The 23398-nt window shown below is 38.4% G+C and overlaps 2 protein-coding genes across 10 annotated transcripts in view; both read left to right on the forward strand.

Annotated features, from left to right (window-relative positions):
- Window positions 1-69: 69 nt before the first annotated feature.
- On the forward strand, window positions 70-3699 carry LOC132701665 (2-acylglycerol O-acyltransferase 2-like). Of its 4 annotated transcripts, XM_060669757.1 has the most exons (7): window positions 486-711; window positions 2103-2179; window positions 2349-2606; window positions 2666-2802; window positions 2872-3122; window positions 3202-3439; window positions 3493-3699. In XM_060669757.1, the coding sequence occupies exons 3-7, from the start codon at window positions 2356-2358 to the stop codon at window positions 3648-3650; spliced, it is 1035 nt and encodes a 344-aa protein (XP_060525740.1). In that variant the 5' UTR covers window positions 486-711; window positions 2103-2179; window positions 2349-2355; the 3' UTR covers window positions 3651-3699. The 4 variants fall into 4 exon arrangements, with proteins under 4 accessions (XP_060525738.1, XP_060525741.1, XP_060525740.1 ...); XM_060669755.1 differs by lacking the exons at window positions 486-711; window positions 2103-2179 and adding an exon at window positions 70-364; XM_060669758.1 differs by lacking the exons at window positions 486-711; window positions 2103-2179 and adding an exon at window positions 72-364 and having other exon boundaries at window positions 3214-3439.
- Window positions 3700-5408: 1709 nt separating this feature from the next.
- LOC132701986 (uncharacterized) overlaps window positions 5409-23398 on the forward strand; it is a 41827-nt gene continuing 23837 nt past the window's right edge. For 3 of the 6 annotated variants that reach the window (XM_060670358.1, XM_060670360.1, XM_060670361.1), the window contains exons 1-12: window positions 5409-6152; window positions 10223-10405; window positions 14549-14689; window positions 14959-14994; window positions 17859-18041; window positions 20014-20157; window positions 20216-20530; window positions 20586-20900; window positions 20952-21266; window positions 21324-21968; window positions 22022-22302; window positions 22434-22656. In XM_060670358.1, the coding sequence (XP_060526341.1) occupies window positions 5939-6152; window positions 10223-10405; window positions 14549-14689; window positions 14959-14994; window positions 17859-18041; window positions 20014-20157; window positions 20216-20530; window positions 20586-20900; window positions 20952-21266; window positions 21324-21968; window positions 22022-22302; window positions 22434-22656 (2995 nt within the window). In that variant the 5' untranslated portion in view covers window positions 5409-5938. The remainder of the gene's footprint in view (window positions 6153-10222; window positions 10406-14548; window positions 14690-14958; window positions 14995-17858; window positions 18042-20013; window positions 20158-20215; window positions 20531-20585; window positions 20901-20951; window positions 21267-21323; window positions 21969-22021; window positions 22303-22433; window positions 22657-23398) is intronic. The other 3 variants (XM_060670362.1, XM_060670359.1, XM_060670363.1) reach the window with 3 other exon arrangements.

Consider the following 23398-nt stretch of genomic DNA (forward strand, 5'->3'; position numbering starts at 1 on the left):
ACAAATAATCTAGGCAAACTCTTTGACGAGCCCTCGTAAAAGGCATTTGGGTCGTTCAATCTAACTGAATTGAACGGACACATTTTCACTCGACTCGAGGAGCAACAGACGCGTTTACTATACTCGTGGTTCTATTTTTATCTTGGTTCTCACGGATTCGGTACGACGGCGCTTTTTATTCAAAATTTTTAAAAAATCTGAAGTGGCGGGATCAAAAAACCAACTGTCGTCCCTAATTTCATTCGTCGATCTAACGTGAACGTGAGTGTTAAAATCGGATATAAACAATTAAGTATTTTGTTACGTGCGGCGGGACGGGCAATGTAAATATTTGAACTAGGTTCTGCTGACAGCATTTCGAAAGGTGAGTTATACCATGTTTTCGCATTATGAAAAATGCCGCGGATTCGTTGTAAAACTTGAAAGGATTCCCTCCTAATGAGGTTAAGTTTGGCGCTTGAAAACCGTGTCACGGTTGGTCATCGTTGGTCGAAGTCGAAAAAACCGCGACCTCTAATCAAGTACTGTTACCTTTACACCTTCATTAAAAACAATCGTACAAAGTTCAAGAAACGCGAACAACGGCGATAAGATGTTTATTGATCACGTTATCGATCTGTTTACTTATATTAATAAAAAACCCCGCTTTACTTTTACTTGTTGGTTCCGTAACTGTCGCCTTTACAAAAATACATAAAAGTTCAGGTATAGGTAAGTATATTATTATGCGCCGGGTGGGAAAGTGGTGGGAGGTGTCCGAACATTTTGAGAAATTAATGTCAATAACTTCGTAATGGCTGAACGGATTTTATCAAAATTCGAGTCGTAGAAAATGGCTTTTATTAGGCCATGAACGTTATCCTAAATGCATTGGTTTCGATTGCTTATATGGCCGCTACAGCGCGTTTTGTGACATGAGAACAAATAAAATTTATTTTCCCTAAAAAAAAGTAAATGCAAGGATATCACTTTTACGTCAACAGCATGTAGCCAAATAGCAAAATACATATATGATTGAATCCCAAACTAACACGTTAATGTGGCTTTTTTATGAATATTTCCAGGACTCCTACCATTCATAGATACTAATCGTTCTTTTAGCAATATATGTAAATTTACCCAACATTACATTTAAAATGTCAATAATAATTAATATCCATTCGCATATGAAATAATGAACTAAGATCTTCCGTTTTAATGCAAGATACTCCAACTCATAGATTCAACGAATATAATTGCATTTATCTTTTCAAAATAATCGCAGAACGTATTTCTTCTACAGGTGCAAGCACCATTTTTTTACCAATAAAGCCACCAAAATACTCTATAAATAGCCGCAGTCTTAATATGATTGATCATACCAGATCTCTATATATATGGAGGCGCTTCCTATGTTAATAAAACAGGATCTAATGAATAAACTATAATTTTTTTGAGAAGATCCATTTGACCTGCGCATGCGCGAGATTTAAAATCTCGTTTTTAACTAAAGACTCTGCGGTATTCAACAACCAACATGGCCGCTGACAGATGGCGAATAAGTTCAGATGCCGCGTTTTCTCAAAATATGCCTAGATTTCGTGAAATCTTTTGGGAAAACGAGTTAAGTGTGTGGAAATCATGTTTAGAAAACAAAAAACACAAAGTGCAGGTTATTGGTTAAATGAGACATATCATTGATACCTAAAAGCCACCATTATATTTTTTGCTCTTTTGTTTCAGAAAGCGCGCTTGGATTTTAAAAATTCCGAATTTTGTGTGGACAGATTGAATTCAATCATATTTTAATACTAATTTTATATGTAGTTTTGCTAAAATAATCAAATAGGATTTGATAACGGCAGGTATGCTAAAAATATTCCCAAATATGCGACATTATTCAGAGTTTATTTCATTTACGGATTTTATAGGTTAGGAATTGCGGTTTTTGCTAGCGTCTTAGACTCTTATTTTTCTATCTCTTGCACAAATAAATGTGATATCATTTTTAATTTTTTTGAAAAAATAAACGGAGGTTGTAAAACGCACTTTGGCGTTGATAGCCCCTTTCAACAAACTTCCCTATAACACCCCTTGTCTTTATTACATATTTACTTTTCCAGATAGAGCTGAGTGCCCTTCCAATTTGGCTACCCGGTAGATATTATACGCGCCTTTACAAAATTGTTTAGATAGCGAGGTATGAAAATATTTTACCCAAGAAAAAATGTATATTTTTCTTCGAATTTGAAATCGTAAAAATGACAACAAAATTTATTTTATAACGTTACATTAAACAATTAAAAGAAAAATATAAATGAGAAAAGCGAAAATATTTGACAGAAACAATGAGGTCTACCTTTTTCCAGATCCGGTATGGAGGTTGCGGGGGTGAAATTCGCTCCGCTCTACGTCCCGCTGGAACGCCGCCTCCAGACGCTGGCGGCTGGCGTCGGTTTCCTCTGGCTCATATTCGGCGGTATCGTGTGCCTTTTCCTCAGCATCTACCTGGTGCTGTTCACCAGGTTGTGGTGGGCCACACTCCTGTATCTCACGTGGGTATTCTTCTTCGACGTCAAAGTCTGCGAGCGGGGAGGGCGGACTATTAAATGGGTGAAGAGCTGGAGGTGTGTCCGTCCCTAGACGGTATAGTTCCGGAGGTCGAGGTTAACGTTTGTCGTTTTAGTTGGTGGAAGTACATGAAAGACTATTTTCCCGTCAGCATGGAGAGGCTGCCATGGGTCGAGCTGGACGAAAAGCGCAACTACCTGTTTTGTTGTTTTCCACACGGCATGTTGTCGTTGGGAGTCCTATGCGCTTTCAGTAAGTAAACTTTCTTGAACGTATAGATCGCCGGTTTTTCTTAGCAATCTTCGTTTACTCAACTTTTAGTCAACGAACACGGAGGGTTCAAGACATACTTCCCCCGCCATAAGCAGCACGTGGTCACCCTCACCCAGCACTACATGATGCCATTTTTCAGGGAAATGGCTCTCGCCCTGGGCGGCATATCCGCAACCGCCGAGTCCATAGAGTACGTCCTCGGGTATCCGGGAGGAGGCCACGTGTGCGTTCTCATGCCCGGCGGAGCCCAGGAATCGTATTACTGCAAACCCGGTCAATATAAGATCATCCTTAAGAAAGTGAGTAGTGTCTGCGGTAAATTTACTTATGTCCACTTCACAGGATAAAACTGGTTCCAACATCATTGTTAGCTCTGAGGTTTCGTTCCAGAGAAAGGGTTTCGTGCGGCTGGCCCTACGCAACGGTACTCCGTTGGTGCCGGTACTGTCGTTCGGCGAGACCGACACCTTCGATCAACTGGAGGGAGAAACATTGAGGAAGATCCAGGAGGTGCTCAGGAAATGGATAGGACTGGCACCGGTGGTTCCGGTGGGTCGGGGTTTTTTCCAGTACTCGTTCGGTTTAGTGCCCAGGAGGAAACCCATCGTCGTAGTCGGCAAGTACTTCTAACTGGGTGCTAGGGCATTGCCGCTGATGTACCGATTTTAGTGGGTCACCCGTTGGACGTGCCCAAAATAGAGAACCCGTCCGCGGATGAGATAGAGGAGTACCATTCCAAGTTCGTCGACCACCTGGTGCAAATGTTCGAGGAACAGAAGCACAATTACATCGAAGACGCGAACAACAAACATTTGATCGTCGAGTAGGCGGTGCCATTTCCCAATAATCCTTTTTTATTAGAATTTGTTGTATTCTGTGTCAATAAATATACTTTGTTATACATTTGTAAACCTTGACTTTCATTTTTCCATTTCCATTGAAATTAGTTGTTTAAGCTTCGTCGGCACTCTTTTATTAAACACTCGCACCGTTGGTGCTTAAAGAAACTCGTGACTAAAGTGCCGTTTGTTAAACTTGTTGCATACTATATTATGTCACAGACGATGACGACTGTGATGTGTTTATTGGGGTTTAACAGTATAATTCGAACTAATCTAATTACATAAAAGAGGTCTAATCAGGTAGTTACTTTCGAAAAATCGATTGGTACAGATGGAATCAGCGTCGAAAAAAAAACTTTTTTTTTCTGTTTCTCTGTTCTCTGTGTCACGGGTTTTAATTCAATAACTCGAGCCGTCTGAACTAGGTGGCTCAATTTTTGCTCCTTTTTTTAAGTTCATTAGGTGTACAAGTTATTTTAAAATGGCGGCGATCTAAAATTGGCGGCCATCTATTTTTTTCTATTTTCGGCCGTTTTTTCGACATTGCTATGAAACACGAAAAGTGTCCGAAATTTAAAGCCAAGACTTCAAATTGTTCAAGCGGATAGCGATTGGTCCCCTCACGGAGCCTATTGAAATTGGAGGGGTTGGGGGTCGGGAAGTATTTTAAAAAAATTAAAAATCGCGTTTACAAGGGACCAAGGGAAAGGTCATTAATCGAAAATCGTTTACACTACCGAAAAAATTCTTGAAAGGGAAGATGCAGAAGATTCGACTCCATAAATTTCTATTTTTGATAATTTTTAAAAAATGTACAGGGTGCGCTGCAAATTGAAAAAACTGGTAAGTAAAAGACCGTGTTTTGCAAATCAGTTTCTTTTACATGGCGCATTGACAGCTAAAACTTTTATAGAATTCGCTTCTAGGCATCGGTACCTGTACTTGTCTATTCATTATTGTTCTAGTGATTGATAGATGATTGATTGGGTTTAAAGAGACTTTATTCTGATAAATATAAGAACAAACCATATAAATGTATAACGATCGAACATCAAAAACCTTTTCCCTATAGAGAAGATTTGTTGGATATAAGTTATGTTTTTTGTAAATCACTTCAAGCATTCTATTCTGAACCACATTCAATGGTCTCAACGTAGTACTGTATTCAAGGTTTTCACCTATTGTACAGGGTGTTCAAGATATTAAGTGATATATTCAAAAATTAACAGGTGTTTTAAATTTGCCGTTATCAATTTCAGATTTGGCAGAAGGGTAGAAGTCTATACCCGCATTTCATCTATTGTAAAAAGGAATTTTTTTTGGTATATTTTGCCTTCCAGAAAAAAATTATTTTCTCGAAAACTTTAACCCCATCGGCAAAAATTTGTGAACCAGGAAATGCAGGAGATCCGGATCCGTAAATCAAAATTCGTGACAAATATGGACCATTGGAATAAACAGTGTTATAGGCCACTTCGAGAGCTACAATTTTTGTATTTACGGTTTTCGTCTATCACATTATCTGTTTGAAATACTTGAAAAAATACAAATGAAAATCACCACTTCTCGCCCTTAATCTAGACGCGATGACCTCATTTACTATTACCATGTACTGCATGATTTCAGAAAACAAGTATTTTCTGGAAAACCACTGACTCTATTGAAAAAAATCATATACCAGAAAACGTGGAAGATCCAGTGCCATAACTTCCATTTCGAACATTGTTTGAATTATATACAGGGTGTGTTTATTGACAAAAAAACCTAAAACATCCTAAAAATATCCGTTTTTGTGGGAAAATTATTAAAGATGCGATATTAGTCCTATGCTATTATTTGTACAAATTTTAATATTTAACAAAGTTTGCCTTAACGTTGAAGATCGGCGAGACTTGAAAGACGCAATAAAATTACACCGATTTTGCGAACACAATGCGTTCCTCTAATACAAGAAACCGGGAAGCGGCTTATTTTGGAAATAAAAACTGATTCGAGCTACTTGCGATGAATTTTCCCTGCCCAGCGACGATTTTTCGAAAGCAATCTTGTTAATTCGATGGAGGAAATTTTCTAAAACTGTCAGAAACACACAGCATTAAAATCCGAAGCATTTGGTTGTGTCGCGCCGTTGCTCGACCTTATCTGGCGCAGTCGGTATCGAAGTCGGGTACCGTCGCGACGCTAGACCTCGGGACGCCCGGCGTCGTCCTGGAAGCGTACCCGGTCGAACGGCTCCCGCCCCGACATTCTATTCGCCTCGCGTTTCGACGCAAATGGTGGGGGGCGCGACGTCGCGACGCGTCTTTCCCGGCGCTCAGTCAGTGGACGGCGGCAGTATGTGGAGGTGGCTGCTCTTTGTGGCGCTGGTGGCGGCCAAGCGAGCTCCAACGACCACTCACCACCAGGACCAGTCCGTCATCGAGGAGGTCAACGCGAAACAGCTCGACAGACTTCTCCAGGACAAGGGCTACGTCGCCGTGTTCTGGTGTAAGTAGTACCTTACCCCACCAGTGAAGTGTGCGCAGCGAGGGGAGCATCCTATCCACATTTGGAAAGTGGTATTGTGTGTCCTCCTCCCGCGCATTGGATGTGATGCAATAAAAGTGCGGGCCACGCGAGTTTCATTGCCAAATGCCCGCCGAAACGTCGGCGCGCACGCGACGTTGCCGCTGTCGCCGTTGTTGGCGGATTTTTGGGAGATTTTGAGGCTGAGTTGGAAAGAGGGATCCCTGATTCGCGGTTATTATTGGTGACCTTTCGCTTGTGCGTAGTTTTCAAGAGACACGGCCTCAAACTTAAAAAATATAGCTTAACAATGCTCTGGATGATTTTGTTTAAATTTAGACGTTGTACTTTTGATAGTAAAAGGTTAAGTGGATTAAATGAAAATTATAAATTCCTGTGGCGTCCCAGGAGAGAGTCAAACCGACACAAAAAGTGCGTCCTTTTTTCTTAATTTTCAACAATAAGAAACAAATGGTACAAATTTGTTCTCTCTTTAGTTTTTATCGTACCTCGTTGGTTTATTAAATGCTTTTCGTGCAATCTTGTACCAATATGATGGAAATACTTTACCAATATTGTCAATTGCTGTCCAATATTGGCTAATAGTATGAACTTGTATTACAATATATGTAAAGTTCTCACCTTTAATACCAATAATGCAATATTTACTATAATTGCCCATTAATGCGGCTTGTTTATTACAATATTACGTCTACAGTCTTGAACCATTGCTTCACGTTTAGTATAAAAAAAATTGTGTCATTAACCATACTGATAAATAACTGGCATCAACTTTTTTTTAATTATTTTGCCGATATCGTAGAACTTTTGTTTAAAAAACATCGAGGCTGAAAATTGTCTAATTTTGAGCAAACTGAATTCAAGCTACTAAGTCCAGTGGGGTGCGGGAGAGTTTCTTATAGAATTTAATCGGCAAACCACTTCGAGCCATTGCCATTTTATAAACCTTCTTTTTACATATCGATTTTGGCAGCTAAAAATATCAATTTTTATCTCTCGAATTATTTTCGCGTTTTGCTTCCCTAAAAACCAAACCGAAATCTGAAGGAGCCACCTGTTGCCGAGGCGAAACGTCGACACAGGCGGCAACGCCGGCTGCCCGATGAGTAAAAATAAATCGGTCAGATATCTTGTTGCTCCCGTTCTGCTTCTGGCATAATAATTGAGTCTTTAAAAATAAACGCCTTCGATAATGTCACACCGTACTCCCGACTGGTAATGGCGCCGGAATTCGAGCGAAGTCAAGATACATAGAGTGCTTCCGATACCAGGTTATTCTCTGATTCGACTATACAATGCGCAGATTTGTTATGAAAGTGCCTTTTTTATAATATGTACATACATAAGAGATATAAGGGGGAGAATATATCTTATTATACAGGTTGTTCGGAAATCGAGTTCGGAACCTTGGAGGAAAGATTCAATGTGGTAAAATAATGGTAGTAAGTCATGTAACAAAAATTCTAAATCGTAATATTTTTCGAGTTATAGCTTGTCGCAGTGGACATAATTCTCAATTAATGATTAGTTGGTATTTTACACACAGTAAAAGGCATCGTTACAAAATCAAAGTGTTTCAGAAATCTGTCGCTAGATGGCGCTTTACCTAGAACGTTTTGTTCAATTTTCCCCGTATTTTATTTATTTAGACTGATATTGCAAAATAGAACAGATTGCCCGAAGCAGAATCACAAATCATCAATAATTTTTACTCTTGTGTTGAGTCGATGAGTGTTGTCGTTTAGGCAGAAATCGACTTATTTTTAGCCCGAACACCCCCTCACTTCTAATTTACAGAAAGGTAATACTGGATATCGAGATATGCATTTCTGTTACGGAAAAGCAAGTGCAAATGCAGACCAGCATTATTAACCTGCAGGCGACGTGCAATAATTTTTTCAAAATAGTATGATACAAATTTAAATGATAATGAAAAAATGGCCTAAGTCAATGCAATAACATGTTTAATTTAAGTAGCATAAATACACTTAACATTTTTGAAAAAAAAATCAATAATAATAATAATCGAGAATTAAACAATATAAAACGTTAATTACAATTCATTTTCAAAATGCTCACCGTTTATTTCTAAACATTCTCTTATACATTTTAAAAAATGTATGTAAATTTCGCAACCGTTTATTATTTATTGTAGTAGGTCATTGATATCTGTTATGTCATTGATATCTGTTATGTCATTGATATCTGTTGTGTTTTAGATGTTTCATACATTAAAGACTTTAAATGCCCAAAAAAAAGTCCATCGGATTAAGGTTTGGGTGGACCTCTAAATGCCTGCATTAACCACATGTTTTGTGTCCACTGCAAGGGTACCTCTTCCAGCAAAGCTGGTAGTTCCTCGTGGAGAAACTGCAAATACATTTCACCATTAAGCGATCCGTTAAAGAAATGAGGTCCTATGAGATTATCTCCTATAATCCCCGCGCTGATGTTTTCCTTCAATTTTTGCATATGGGTTTTCAATGATGCATATTTTGACCTTTAAGAATTGCGGGTAATTTTGAATTTTTCCTAAAATTTTATTACATAAAATTATTTTTATGCAAAACTTTCCAAACTGTTCTGTCCTGAGCAGCAAGTTTTCTCGTATTCGTTGACGGGTCAGCGTCCACATTTTGAAGTATTCTTTCTTCTCTTGGAACGGTTTTTTTATACCCTGGTCTCCCTTTGTTGATATTATAAGGTTTGAAGGATCCTCTTTCACCAAGTCTTCTTGTATGTTGTATTTCCATTCGCCCTTGCATAGCAAAAATGCATATCGCGATATTCAGTGTTCGAATATTTCTAATGGGCCTCCACAGTAGTAGCCCTTTTATTACAAACTAATTTTTAACGGATTGTGACAATGAGTAAAATTTGAGCCGAGAATAAAAAATCGATTTGTGGCTAAACGATAACACTTTTCGACTTAAAACAAGAACAGTTTTTGAGGATTTATGACACTGCTTAAGGCAGTCTGTTCTATTATGCAATACCAATCTAAATAAATAAAATACAGGAAAAACATATGTTTGTAGGTAAAGTGCCCTTTAGTGACAGATTTCTGAAACACCATGAATGTTACTAAGTTAGAGCTGTGGGTAAAAAACCAGCTTATTCCGTTGACAATTAAGCCCACCGCTGTAAAAATTATATTTAAAAAAACAACTATAACTCGGAAAATATTACGATTTCGAATTTTTATTACATGACTTACTACCATGATGTTACCACGTTGAATCTTTCCTCCAAGTTTCCGAACTCAATTTCCGAACACCCTGTATATTGACACTAAAAACTGATGCAAAAGATAAAGCCAGATTTGTTATAAAAGGAATCGCAGTTAATTCTTTTTGTCCACGCAAATTTTCTAGTATTTAGATTTAGAAATATCCGCCATTTTGTTATGGTATTTGTAACAAACAAGTATTCTGAAACGTCCCGATTGTCTGAGTCGAGAATTTTAATCGTTTTTGGAATTAATCCAAAAAAAAAACGATAGCATCCACGCAGTCGGAACGCATTATAGTTTCGCAGAACCTGGAACCTACACGCGTTATATGTTATAAATAGTGGAATATCGGGCTTTGAGTAATAATCTTGTTTGTTTATAAAGTTTGGTTTGAATCCGAGAAAACGCACAATCTGGCAAGCGAGGTTACCGTTCGCATCGTATCGCAGAATTTGAACAGCGCCGTTCGAGCGTGTTTTTTGAATCTAAATTTATCAATTGCTAAAAGAAAACGCTTCGGATCTGGGTTCCCATTAAGTGTTAACCCATTCGGGAGAAGGAGAGCCATTTGTCGGTCTTCTTGCAAGTTAAAACTGCAACCCGGCGTCTTCAAATTACCAACAAACTTTGCCAACCACTTTCGTATTTTAATAATTTATGAGATCCAAAATATTACACCAAATATATTTTTAACTAACACGACCATCCTGGGATTTGTTTTTTCATTAAGTTGGGTCACTCTGTGCGTCACAAAACTAATGCCCACAGCTTCAGCAACACGATTACCGTTTGGTTCCAGACACGAGAAGCTGCACGACCTGCGACAAAGTCTTGGCGGAGTTGGAGCAGATAGACGATGATACCGACTCCTTCGGCGTGGACTTCGTGAAGATAAACGACAAGCGAGTAGCCAAACAGTATGGCATCAACAAGTTTCCCGCCCTTACTTACTTCAGGGAGAAGCAGCCGATCATCTATGAAGGTATTCTTTTACTTGCAAGGTATTTTGGCAAAAAACGAGAGACTTAATACTTTAAACAATTAAAACCAATTGAAATAAGGAACGCACTCAGCTCTAAGACCTGAGATTAAAAATCTCAAAAACTACAGCGGCTGGAAATTAATTGTAAATTCCAGGAATTTCTATATTACATAAAATTAGCACCGCCTTAAAGTTCATTAAATCATGTTGCGAACATTTCGCAAATGAAAATCGATAACTTCAGAATGGCTCAATGCATTTTGTTAAACTTAGAGTTTTTGAAATGATGATTGCTTGTATCGTCGCTAGAGGGCGTTTCGTGGCGCTACTGCAAATAAAATTTATAACTCGATATCAGTTTTTTTGCAAAAAAAATAGCCAAATGAGGGTTTAGGGGCTAGTGAAAACCGCATTCCAATATCACAAAATAACGCCATCTCTGGGAATATTTTCATTATACCTGCCATGAATAAATACTAATAAATATTAATAAAAACTAATAGGTCTCTCTTTACAAAACTAAATTTAGGATTTGGCAATAAGAGAAAGATTTATTCACATATAAAAAATATTCGTTTCAAAAATCCGTGAACCTAAAGCTACCCTTGGTGGGAACCACATTTATCCCCTCCACACACAAGGGTGGGCAGGCGTGCACGTTTACTTTCATTTCGCTCGGATAGTTGGAACGTTATCGAACGAAATACTAATCGAGCGTCGGAAATAATTGGCCGCAGCCAATGAGAAAGTGAATTAAGACACTGCGGTATCGAGGCAGCAGACGCTGCCAGGGGAAGCAGCCGACGTCTCTTTTAAAACGATCGGCTGAATCAGTAAAAATAAAAATAGTCGTTAACCGTGTAGGCATGTCGTAAAATGTTTGACGGTCGTTTCGGCTTTAGGATGAGTGGTTTGAGACAGGCCGTTGGCGAATCGACCCTGACCGAAGCGTTTTACGATCCATCTATTTTATACAGGGTGGCCAAAAACGAGAGTTCATTTGGAAAAACAAAAAAACTGCGAAAAAAGAAAAAAGAACTGATCAGCGTCAAAAAAAATTTTTTTTGTCTGTCTGTTCTCCGTTCTCCGTTCTTGTCCTTTGGTTTTTCCTGGATAACTTTCGAACCGTTGGATTTACAAAATTGAAATTTGACTCCTTTTTAACCCTCCACGAGACACATGAGCTAATAAGAAATGGCCTTGATCCGATCTATCATCTATCTTTTCTTCGCGATTGCCGACTGTTTTTTGGACATTGCTATGAAACACGATAAGTATCTGAAATTTGAAGCAATGGACTTCATATTTTGCACATATATGCAGCTTTGCCTCGTGACGGAATTTATTGAAAGAAGGGGGGCTGGGAGGTCGGGAAAAAAATAAAAATCCCGTGTGCAAGGGTCTACAAAAAAGATCATTTTTCGAAAACAGTTTACAGACCGAAAAAATTCTTGAACCAGAAAACGCAGAAGATACGGCTCCATAAACTCTTATTCTTTACAATTTTTCAAAAATATACAGGGTTGTCCGCAAAGTCAGAAAACTTGAAAAATGTTTTTTTTTTTAATTATTTTGTCTTCCAGAAAAACATAATTTTCTCAAAAACTGTTCAACCAATCGGCAAAATTTTAGAATCAGAAAACGCGGGAGATCCAGGGCTATGACTTATATTTTAAGCATTATTTTCGATTATATGGACAAAAGTCTAAAATACCGTGAAAATTGTACTTTTCGGGAATAAATTGTTAACCGTAAATCAAAATTCGTGAAAAATATTTCCAATCGGTTCAAACAGTGTTATAGGCCATATCAACAGTAACAATTTTTGTATTTACGGTTTTCGTGTATCACACACACTGCTCCAGATATTTTAAAAAATCCTTTTGAAAAGCACTATTCCTCGAGTTCAGTCAAAACGCGATGACGTCATTGATTATTAAGGAGCACTGCATGGTTTCAGAAAAAAAAAATTCTCGAAAACTATTTACTCTAGAGTCATGTCTGGCAAGAGTGCGCATTTTTTTTCTATGGTCATAAAATTGTAATAATTGTACAAAATACATTGAAATAAAAGTATTTATTTAAAGGATTTATTGATTTAACAATTACGTAACATGAAATTCAATTTACTTAATTGTAATTAAAGAAATAAAATAAAATAAATGTTAGTCAGAATGCGCACACTTACCCCAATATTGGGGTAAACGTGCGCAGCACTGCGGGTAAGTGTGCGCATTCGTAATAATTTAAACCATAAGTTGTTACATATAGTTACACCATATTTAATGTTATAAATATTATTTTTTATCAATACTTATCATTTTTTACTTCATTTTTTATATTTATATATTAAATATATCATTTTTGACAAATACTGTTTAACTTGATTTTTATCGAGAATAAGGTTTAGAGTAGTTAACAGTTTTGAATAGAGATAAATTCAAATGAGATCGTTTTTAACGAATATGATAAAATCTTAATTATTAGAACATATATCACATATGAAAGCACCAGTTTCATAATGAGTGCACTGTTCATGCCACCAGCTATGACATAAGCTACATTTAATCCAATCCTCTGTAGGTGGATCAACGTATTTTTCACCACACAATGCACAGTAATCATCATTTTCCTTAAAATCATTAATATTTTCTTGACTAGCCTTAACTTTAACAGCCTTATCTTTGGTAGTAGTATTCTTCTTTGTTTTTTTTTAGAATTTTCAGCTAGTTGACGTGGGTTGTCGTAAATTCAAGTCAGGGTGCCTTTTTAAAAATCCATACACCCATTCACGTCCAGCCATTTTCGACTTTTGATTAAACCGATGAGGAATATGATTTATTTCAGCATACTCGTAGATCAATGTTCTTAGAGTTGTCATATTAAGACCATAATAGAGATCATCACTTCTTTTTAAATAGTTATATATTTCATTTTCTTGCTCACTTGTGAAAGTTGAAGTAAATCTTCCTAATTTTAGAGCAGTTGAATCAGATTTTAATCGCTTCCTGAGAGTACTCTCTTTCATTCCAACCTGTTCAGCTGCTTTTCTTTTACTTAAATCTTCGGCAATCAATCGCTTAGCAGCATCAAATTGATCACGGGTAACAACGGACCTGTGTGGAGCCTTCCGCTTGTAATTTCGAGGCATTGTAGTTTTTTTTTTTAAGAAATATATAAGTATAACCTGAAACAAATAACAACGAGTGTCAATACACAAAGAACTCACTATCGGGGTAAAAGTACGCATTAAAATATGCGTACTCTTACCCCACAACCGTATGCGTACACTTAACCCTAATCGCCTTTACAGATTTAGTTTAAAATTACACATTTTTGCGTCATTCTACCAAGTTTTGATGTATAGCTGATAAAATTAGATATATAAACGAGCATAATTGGACATAATTAATACTAATTACCGCTACATAAATATAAAAGTATTTGAATTCTAAATTGGAAAAAATCGTAAGAATAATAACCAAAATTTTTACTTACCAATATTACTAAAACTACGTAACTTTGCCAGACAAGACTCTAGTCTTTTGTCCAACGTCGTAGTGACTACTGAAGGCAGTTGATTCCCCTACTCTACTGTCCACGGTTTTATAAATAATAAGCCTGCGCACACTTGCCCCACATGACTCTACTGGAAAAATTCTTGGATCAGGAAACGCGCGAGATCCAGCGCTATAACCTCTATTTCCGGCATTTTTTTAATGTGTGTCGATTATGGGCGTGAATTATTAGCCGTTAATGAAAAACTATAAAAAAGGGATAATTTGGTTAGTTTGGGTTAGTTTTCACTGCAAATACCTATTATTTGTACAAATTACTACAGCGAGACATGGAAGAAGGTATATATAGAGTGTGTGCACAATAAAATTACATCGATTTTACGAAAGTTCCATAGTGACCCGCGGGAGCACGATAGAAAAACAATGCGTCCCATTTTTGACAAAAAACCGCGAAGCGACTTCTTTTTGACGAACTTGCTCCTCCCACCGACGATTTGTCGAAAGCAATCTTGTTAACTCAAGCGCAATTGTTGGCTAAAAGTTGAACAATGAAAAAAGCTACAACTTTTTCGTTTTGAATTTTTTAACGTAGACGAAATATAAGAAAGGGCGTTGTTTTTCGCAGGTGACTTGATGGACGAAGAGAATGTTCTGGATTTCTTGACGAGTTTGGAGGCGATGGACTTGCCCGATCGGATCGAGGAAGTAAACGCCAGGATTTTGGAGAAGATCGTGCAAGAGACAGACTTCGTCGCGGTGTTGTTCTGTAAGTCGTTACATCAGTAATTTAGGAAACTTCGGCACCAAGGTCTGGTAGTGCGGGACACTTTAGGCAATATTTACCAAAAAATTGGAAGAAATATTGCTTATATTATCACCCACCTGTCGTTTACTATTAATAACCTCAAAAAAAAATTTTTCGTTATATCCGAAATTACGCTTGCGGTCCGGTCGAAACAGAAATCTGTAATATTGATTTTGAGTCGTCGTTATAGACGTGAATAACAGTACTAATAGGCCGTTCTAACAATGCAGGTCCGGACGTGGACACATGCTCCAAAGCGGCTGCTAGTAAGTAAATATTTTTCTAAGTCGCCCCTTTCTCGCTCAAACAACGAGACCAGACAAGTCACTGCCTTCCAACAGCTCTACTATCTCGTAAAACTTGTGACTTTTTCCCACAAATTGGATGGGACAAAAGCGGTTCGAGCCCATAACTTTGCTCGTTAAATCTGAAAAATTTCAATGTTTAGTTTTGGTTAGTTGACCGTTTTCGCATCCTAGCAACGCTGCCAGTTTAGGATTGAACTAATTATTATTTTTTAAAAGGCACTTAGCAAAAAATTACTACACGAAGCTGGTAAGTATATCCGTCGGTTTCTTTTGTCACTTGTAAGTGTGTTTTGTCGGGTCTCATTGTTGTATGGTGTCCGTTTTTAACTGCCATTTTGTTTTTGCATCCACCCCCCTTTCGTGAGAGTCCCTGTATTTCGATCTCCGTCCATTTTCCAAATATTCGTCTTAATCACAACGTGTGGCTCTGCATGGTCCAAATGTCGAAAACAGGCAGTCTAAATTTACTCAATGGGAAGACTGTATAATATAGTGTATTTAAAACCGTGCCAAGAACGTTCGACTTATAAAAATGTTCGCTCGTGTAAATTCCACGACGTGGGCTAACGGGGTGGTGGCGATTTTTAATTGCCTCAATTAAAGTTCTTTGGCACAATCGGTTAACTAAATAAACAAAATTGTTTGCTAAAATTATCAAAACGTAGATTCTCAAATAGAGGTTGCACTAGAAACATCGGGAAAATTTATTTATATGCTCTGTTTCTTAATGTGAGATCACTACTGAACTGTAAAACTTAATAGTGGGCTTAGTATTGTGACCATGACAATTGTCGAGGGCAGTCGTTGGCAAATTTCGTTTTTGAAAATGGCTTGTGATTCTGAATTCGTCGCTGAGAAATTAAACTGCGCTTTCTAAAGATGAGAAAAATTATATTATGCAATAAGTGCGGTAAAAAACATTTGGCTTAATAAAAGAGTGAGATAAAGAGTTTACCAAACGCGTTGCATACTATACTTTTTCTACGACCGTCTTTTTTTCCACGAAAATTCAACATTCGGGGTTGCATAAATAAATTGGTTAAGGCTTTCGCGGCCCGTTGATAAGCTATTATCTTGATTCGGGTTTAAAGGCCGTCGTCGGTTGGAATTGCTTCCTAACGTTTTGCTAGCACAAGTGGCGAGCTTCTTCAGAGGTCCTTCCATCTCCGATGTGTCCGAGTCTACGTCCAACATGGGAGATGGAAGGACCTCTGAAGAAGCTCGCCACTCGTGCTAGCGAAACGTTAGGAAGTAATTCCAACCGACGACGGCCTTTAAACCTGAATCAAGATAATAGCGTTGCATAAATAGTTAAAATGACTGAAGTTGGACAGCCAACATGACGATAAACGCCCCGTCAGGTCAATAAAAAGAGAAATACACAAATGACGATCAAAAGACTTTTGACAGCAGTAAAACAGTTTCGAAATGAAAACAAGAATAAACTTGGGTAATAATAAAGGATATACCGCTGGTAGAACATGGCAGGAAAAAAAATAAAAAGTGCGAAGCAAGCTTTCATATATATATATATATATATATATATATATATATATATATATATATATATATATATATATATATATATATATATATATATATATATATATATATATATATATATATATATATATATATATATATATATATATATATATATATATATAACGGTGCTGTGCCTGTGTATTATACCCCATATAATTTGTATGGTCGGAAGTGAAAGGGTTTGTAGAAAGGCCACCACTTTTAAAGCGAGAGACGTTGAAACCCTCTTGGAACAGGGAGAAAAAACAGTGAATTGTGAAAAACGGAGTAAGTGAGAACCTGATAGCATGCCAGAAAACACTATATGGACTCCAACGACTAACTATGCGGAACATTACAGCTAAAATTTATAAATAGTAGATGTTGTGAATTAATATTATTTATTACAGTTTTTTTATCATATTCTTCTTACTTCTATATTTACTGATAAACTATATTTCATCGCATTTCTGTGAGATTATTTTGATTGACCAAAATTGTCTTTCTATAGTATCTACATACATACATTATTCAAAAGTTCCTACGAACCCCACTCTCCCCCACTCCCTCTCTCCCCACTCTCTCTGTGATTGTAAATTTATATTATATTACTCTCTCGCATTAAGAAACATAGTATGGAAGGGTAGACAAAATGCAATTATATCGAATTGTAAGGCGTTTTGTTGAAGTTGACGTGTGTGAAACCCCTTAAATTGTGTTTTAGTTGAATTCCCGTATTTTTTTGAATCACTGATATAAATAACCACAAATTGTAATTTTCCCCATTGTTATGTCATTGTTTTCTACGCTTCTACGTATTTTGAAAAACAGCCAAGCAACTACTAACGCAGTGACCAGATTTTTGATAAGAAACTTCCTTTTGATAATAAGTGTACCAAGTTGAAAGAAATTTAGGTAAAATTCCGACTCGAAAAGGGGTATGTTGAAAAAAATCGTCGCGTCAGCTTGAGTTTGGAATTATGTACCCTTGGGGTTCCTAGGCTGGAAATTTCCAGTGTTCGGAAGAAAATTATGCAATGGCAATTGCAAAAGGTCCATATTAGATAAATAGGTAATTCTAATTTTTAACCTTTTATTTTTTTAATGTAAACTTTTGGACTACATATAAATTAATTATTAATTTTTTCCCAGACAAGATATATATCTATATATATGTATATACATATATGTATATCCTCGCTAAACGAAAGAATGGTAGATTTGGAGCATTCTCTTTATTTCTTTAATTAATATTTAGGATGGAATCGATCAGGATTATATTCCCGGTAATTTTCCAGATAAACCGGAATGCAAAAAGTGTTCGAAAGTCCTATTGGAATTGGAGAACATCGACGACGAGGCCGACCAACTGGGCATCGGTTTCGTCAAAATCAACGATGAGAGTCTTGCAGACGAATACAACTTATCCCCCCTGCCAGCCCTTGTTTACTACCGACACCAAATCCCTATCATCTACGAAGGTAAGCCCTTTCAAATAAAAGGCTTTTGTGCTACACCAAGCTTTCGAAAATGTTTATTTTCTTCTTCAGGGGCTACAATATGAAAGCGGCTCTTAGTTATTTAATACTAAAGTCTTATAGTTAAAGTACTTACTGCTACAGTGCCATTATAGGCCAACACCAAACTCATCCGGATAACAGAAAGAATCAAATACGACCGTTAATTATTATAACCGAGGGCAGCCATCTAGACGAAATTGTTATTACATTTTATTTAAACGAATTTTACTTCAAACGCAAAACGCAAATGATGGAAAGGTTTTATTAGTATGACCACCGCCAGCCGTCCAGTTTTTTTCCCTTTCTTTTTTTTTTTTTTTTCTTTCCCCTTTTTGTTACCTCCTTTTTGCTTACAAGGCACCTAATGTATAGAGGCTTGGGACTATTTTTCTAAATTATAATTACATTGTGACGACACTATTATCAGCAAACGCAATTCGATTGACCGATAGAAGTAATTTATAGCATCCCCTGTAATCAGTGTGATCAGGTATACATAGGACAGACATCGCGAGTACTTAAAGATAGAATTACGTCACACAAGAGTGATTGCAGACTCAATAAGAACACCTGTTCCTTAGCAACACACTCTAACCAAATGGATCACGATGTTAACTTTGTTGAAACAAAAATTCTCCATAAAGAAAGCAACTACAACAAAAGAGCAACTTTGGAAATGGTGGAGATTTTCTTGGAACCGAAATCGGTCAATAAAAGATCTGACATTGATGGCCTCAGTGTGATCTACTCTAATGTCTTAACTTTACAACCAACCGTCAATCGAATTGCGTTTGCTGATAATAGTGTCGTCACAATGTAATTATAATTTAGAAAAATAGTCCCAAGCCTCTATACATTAGGTGCCTTGTAAGCAAAAAGGAGGTAACAAAAAGGGGAAAGAAAAAAAAAAAAGAAAGGGAAAAAAACTGGACGGCTGGCGGTGGTCATACTAATAAAACCTTTCCATCATTTGCGTTTTGCGTTTGAAGTAAAATTCGTTTAAATAAAATGTAATAACAATTTCGTCTAGATGGCTGCCCTCGGTTATAATAATTAACGGTCGTATTTGATTCTTTCTGTTATCCGGATGAGTTTGGTGTTGGCCTATAATGGCACTGTAGCAGTAAGTACTTTAACTATAAGACTTTAGTATTAAATAACTAAGAGCCGCTTTCATATTGTAGCCCCTGAAGAAGAAAATAAACATTTTCGAAAGCTTGGTGTAGCACAAAAGCCTTTTATTTGAGCCCTCATCAGGACCGATACCCCAATTAACTTAAATTTGTTGTTCAACTAGCCGGTCACGACTACCGTTTTGTGTGTATATATATATATATATATATATATATATATATATATATATATATATATATATATATATATATATATATATATATATATATATATATATATATATATATATATATATATATATGTATATATATATTTGGAAAAATGTGATGACACTATATTCAGGGATATCATCCATTCACTTGTTGAACTCCGACTGGAATCCTGCAGACGTTTCGCCAAAATCTCACTTGGCATCTTCACTGCTCGCGTTCGAAGTGTTTTCGGAGCGCGAGCATTAAAGATGCCAAGTGAGATTTTGGCGAAACGTCTGCAGGATTCCAGTCGGAGTTCAACAAGTGAACGGATGATATCCCGGAATCTAGTGTCGTCATATATATATATATATATATATATATATATATATATATATATATATATATATATATATATATATATATATATATATATATATATATATATATATATATATATATATATATATATATATATATATATATATATATATATATATATATATATATATATATATATATATATATATATATATATCACTTCTAAAGTACATATACGATCTCCGAAAATTAAAAACTTTACAATTACTGATTGTCGGTTGTTTTAGGCGACCTAACGAAAGAGGAAGACGTGTTGGAGTGGTTAGTCCAGCACAAGAGCACCGGCGACGAAGACGACATCATCGAAGACGTCACACTAAAAACCCTCGGCACTTTAATCAGTAGCGTCGATCACCTTGCCGTCCTTTTCTGTAAGCCTTTTAGCTGTACGAGCCGTGGAGTGTCCGCGAGCCATTTGTTCTTCCGCAGACGATCACGGTGATGAAGAGTCTATGTCGGCTCTGGAAGAGCTCGAGCACATCGATGATGACTGCGACAAATACGGTATCCAGTTCGTCAAGATCGATGATCCCAACGCTGCCGAAGAATACGGGTTGGACAGCCTGCCTTCCGTCGTCTACTTCGAAAAAGGCATCCCAAACGTGTACGACGGGAACCTGGAGGAGGAGGACGAGTTTCTGGAGTGGCTCGTCGAGCAGCTGGAGAAGGACGAGATCGAAGATGTCACGGACGAGATGCTGGATAAACTCATAGCGGAAGGGAAAAATTTAGCTGTGTTGTTCTGTAAGTATTCCTCGGATGTTGACGCGTAGGCAACTTGGCTCATATACTTTCCAAGACGACGACGACGACAAGAAGTCTCAGAAGGTGCTCAATGAGTTGGAGAACATCGACGATGAGTGCGACAAGCTCGGTATCGTTTTCGTCAAAATAGATAACGATGACGAAGCTAAAGAGTACGGCATAGAGAAGATCCCATCGCTCGTCTACTTCGAGAAAGGTATTCCTACTCTGTACGAAGGCAATCTCGAGGACGAGGACAAGGTGCTCAAGTGGCTCGAGTATCAGCTCAAGAGTGACGAGATCGAAGAGGTCACCGACGAAATGCTGGACATGCTCATCGCCAAGAGGCCTCACGTCGCGGTGCTCTTCTGTGAGTATCGACGAAACCATCCAACTGTTATTTAAACAGACGTGTTTCCAGATGATAAAGACCAAAAGAAGAGTCAGAAGATCCTCGCCGAGTTGGAGAATATCGACGACGAGTGCGACGAGAACAATATCGTTTTCGTCAAGATCGACAACGATGCCGAAGCCAAGGAATACGGCATCGACAACATTCCCAGCTTGGTATTCTTCGAGAAGCGCATCCCCCATCTGTACGAGGGCGATCTGATAAAGGAAGACGAGCTGCTTGGCTGGCTCATACACCAGAAGAAACACAGCGAAATACCCGACATAACCGACGAGATGATGGACCTGCTGATCGACTCGCAGAAATACCTGGCGGTGTTGTTTTGTAAGTATTCTTCGAGGTGAGTCTACCATCAGGAATACTAAATATCGCGATGCTTAGACGACAAAGACGACAAACAGGACATCAGGGTATTGAACGAACTGGAAAACATCGACGACGACTTGGAGAAAGAGGGGATCGTTATAGTGAGGATCGACAACGACGCCGAAGCTAAAGAATTCGGTATCGACCACCTCCCCACTCTCGTCTATTTCGAAGACAAAATTCCGTCGATTTACGAGGGGGATTTGATGAACGAGGACGAGGTGCTCAAGTGGCTGATCGAACAGAAGCAAACGGCCACCATCGAGGAAGTCACCGACGAAATTATCGAGGACCTGATCCAGGAGCACGAGTACGTGGTCGTATACTTTAGCGGCAACTGCGAGGAGGGCGAGAAGTGCGACGACATATTGGAAGAGCTGGAGAATATCGACGATGAGCTGGACGAGACCGGCATCATCTTCGTGACCACTGAGGATACGGCGTTCGCCAAGAAGCAGGGGATCAAAACGTTCCCCAAACTGGTGTTCTTTAGGAATAAGGAACCGTTGGTGTACCAAGGGGATATCGAAGACGAGGACGAAGTTTTGGCCTGGTTAACCGACGAAGACACCCTGGAAATTCCGGATAAGATCGAGGAAGTCAACGTCAAGATGTTGGACAAGATTTTGGCGGAGAATGAACACGTCGTCGTTTACTTCTGTATGTGGCGACTTAGTGAAAGCGAAACGGATGGTGGATAGTATTGATTTCAGACAAGGAGGGCGACAAAAAATCGCAAAAGATTCTGCAGGAGTTGGAGAATATCGACGACGAGTGCGAGGACAAAGACATCGACTTCGTGAAGATATCCGACGAGGGTATACAGCAGGAGTACGACTTGTCCGTCCTGCCGGCGGTCGTCTTCTACAGGAACCGCTTCAGGGAGATTTACGAAGGCGATCTGATGCACGAGGAAGCCATATTGGAGTGGGTCTTAAACCTGAGGGATGCCGCCCCCGATGTGATCGAGAATGTGGACAGGAAAACCCTGCAGGTAAGAGCCACATGTTTGGTTGTAGCAGCGTCTGTATCGCGGAAGCGACATCTCGCGGTGGTCTTGTCGTGCAAGTCCTTTATCTTATGAAAAATGACGTATGAATTTGTTCGAACATCCGCGCTTTGCAGGTTCTCATCAACGACGTCGAACATTTGGCGGTCCTGTTTTACACGGACGATTGCGACGAGTGCGACGAAGTCCTGGAGGAGTTGGAGACTATCGACGACGATACCGACAAGCAGGGCATACAGTTCGTCAAGTCGAAGGACCAAAAACTGGCCTCCGAGATCGGCATATTCAGTTTCCCCGCTTTGGTGTACTACGAGACGGGAGTGCCCATCATGTTCGACGGTAAGCAACGATCACTTTGATTGCGGATAGCAGCAATTGATACGTGAGTATCGAGCTAGAAATAACCGACGATTCTGCTGATGTCGAAGTCTCCGTTTCTCATATATATTTGCGTATTTTATAGGAAATTTGAAAGACGAGGACGCGGTGTTGGAATGGCTAGTCGAACAGAAAAGTAAGAACTTTTTTTTCGCCACACCCGTTGTTTTTTTGTATTCGGGGTGTCGGGAGGAGGGATAGGAAGATAAATACACTAGTTTAATGTTAGAAAAAGATGCAGTATTTCCAAAGTAACGCTAAGATCCTCGTGTTTGCACCTATTGTCCTCCTTTACAGCACCCCGCACAAGAAAGCACGCAAGTACTCAAAGTAACATATCATTCGCGAACGAAATTAAAATATCGGTCGATTAGCATTTGGCTTGGCGCTAAATAAGACGTGCGAGGTGTGTTTCTATACGCATTGCGGGGGTTGCATGTGCCATTGTCGTTCCTTAGGTAACGATGACGACAGTAACGATGACACAGACGAGGATGACGACGACGACGACGACGATAGTGACGACGATGACGACGACAACGACGATAGTGAAGAGGCTGGCGATCAATTGTTAAAGGCATTCGTTTCAGGTAAACAGGAGGAGGCGCTCAGCTGGGCCCGCTGCTGAACATTTGAGGTTAAATTTGATTACCTACTTGTTGTGGTCTCCGCGCCGATCACAGTGTAATTGTCGAATATATAA

The sequence above is a fragment of the Cylas formicarius genome, unplaced genomic scaffold, assembly GCF_029955315.1.
Source record: "Cylas formicarius isolate icCylForm1 unplaced genomic scaffold, icCylForm1.1 PGA_scaffold_5__7_contigs__length_24384050, whole genome shotgun sequence".
NCBI lineage: Eukaryota > Metazoa > Arthropoda > Insecta > Coleoptera > Brentidae > Cylas > Cylas formicarius.

What these genes read in the sequence shown, in the direction of transcription:
- LOC132701665 (XM_060669755.1), top strand. Translation starts at nt 2,356, where the DNA reads ATGGAGGTTGCGGGGGTGAAATTCGCTCCGCTCTACGTCCCGCTGGAA. An exon ending in ATAAGATCATCCTTAAGAAA is followed by an intron (nt 3,123 to 3,201) that starts GTGAGTAGTGTC and finishes GTTAGCTCTGAG; the next exon opens with GTTTCGTTCCAGAGAAAGGG. An exon ending in GAAACCCATCGTCGTAGTCG is followed by an intron (nt 3,440 to 3,492) that starts GCAAGTACTTCT and finishes TACCGATTTTAG; the next exon opens with TGGGTCACCCGTTGGACGTG.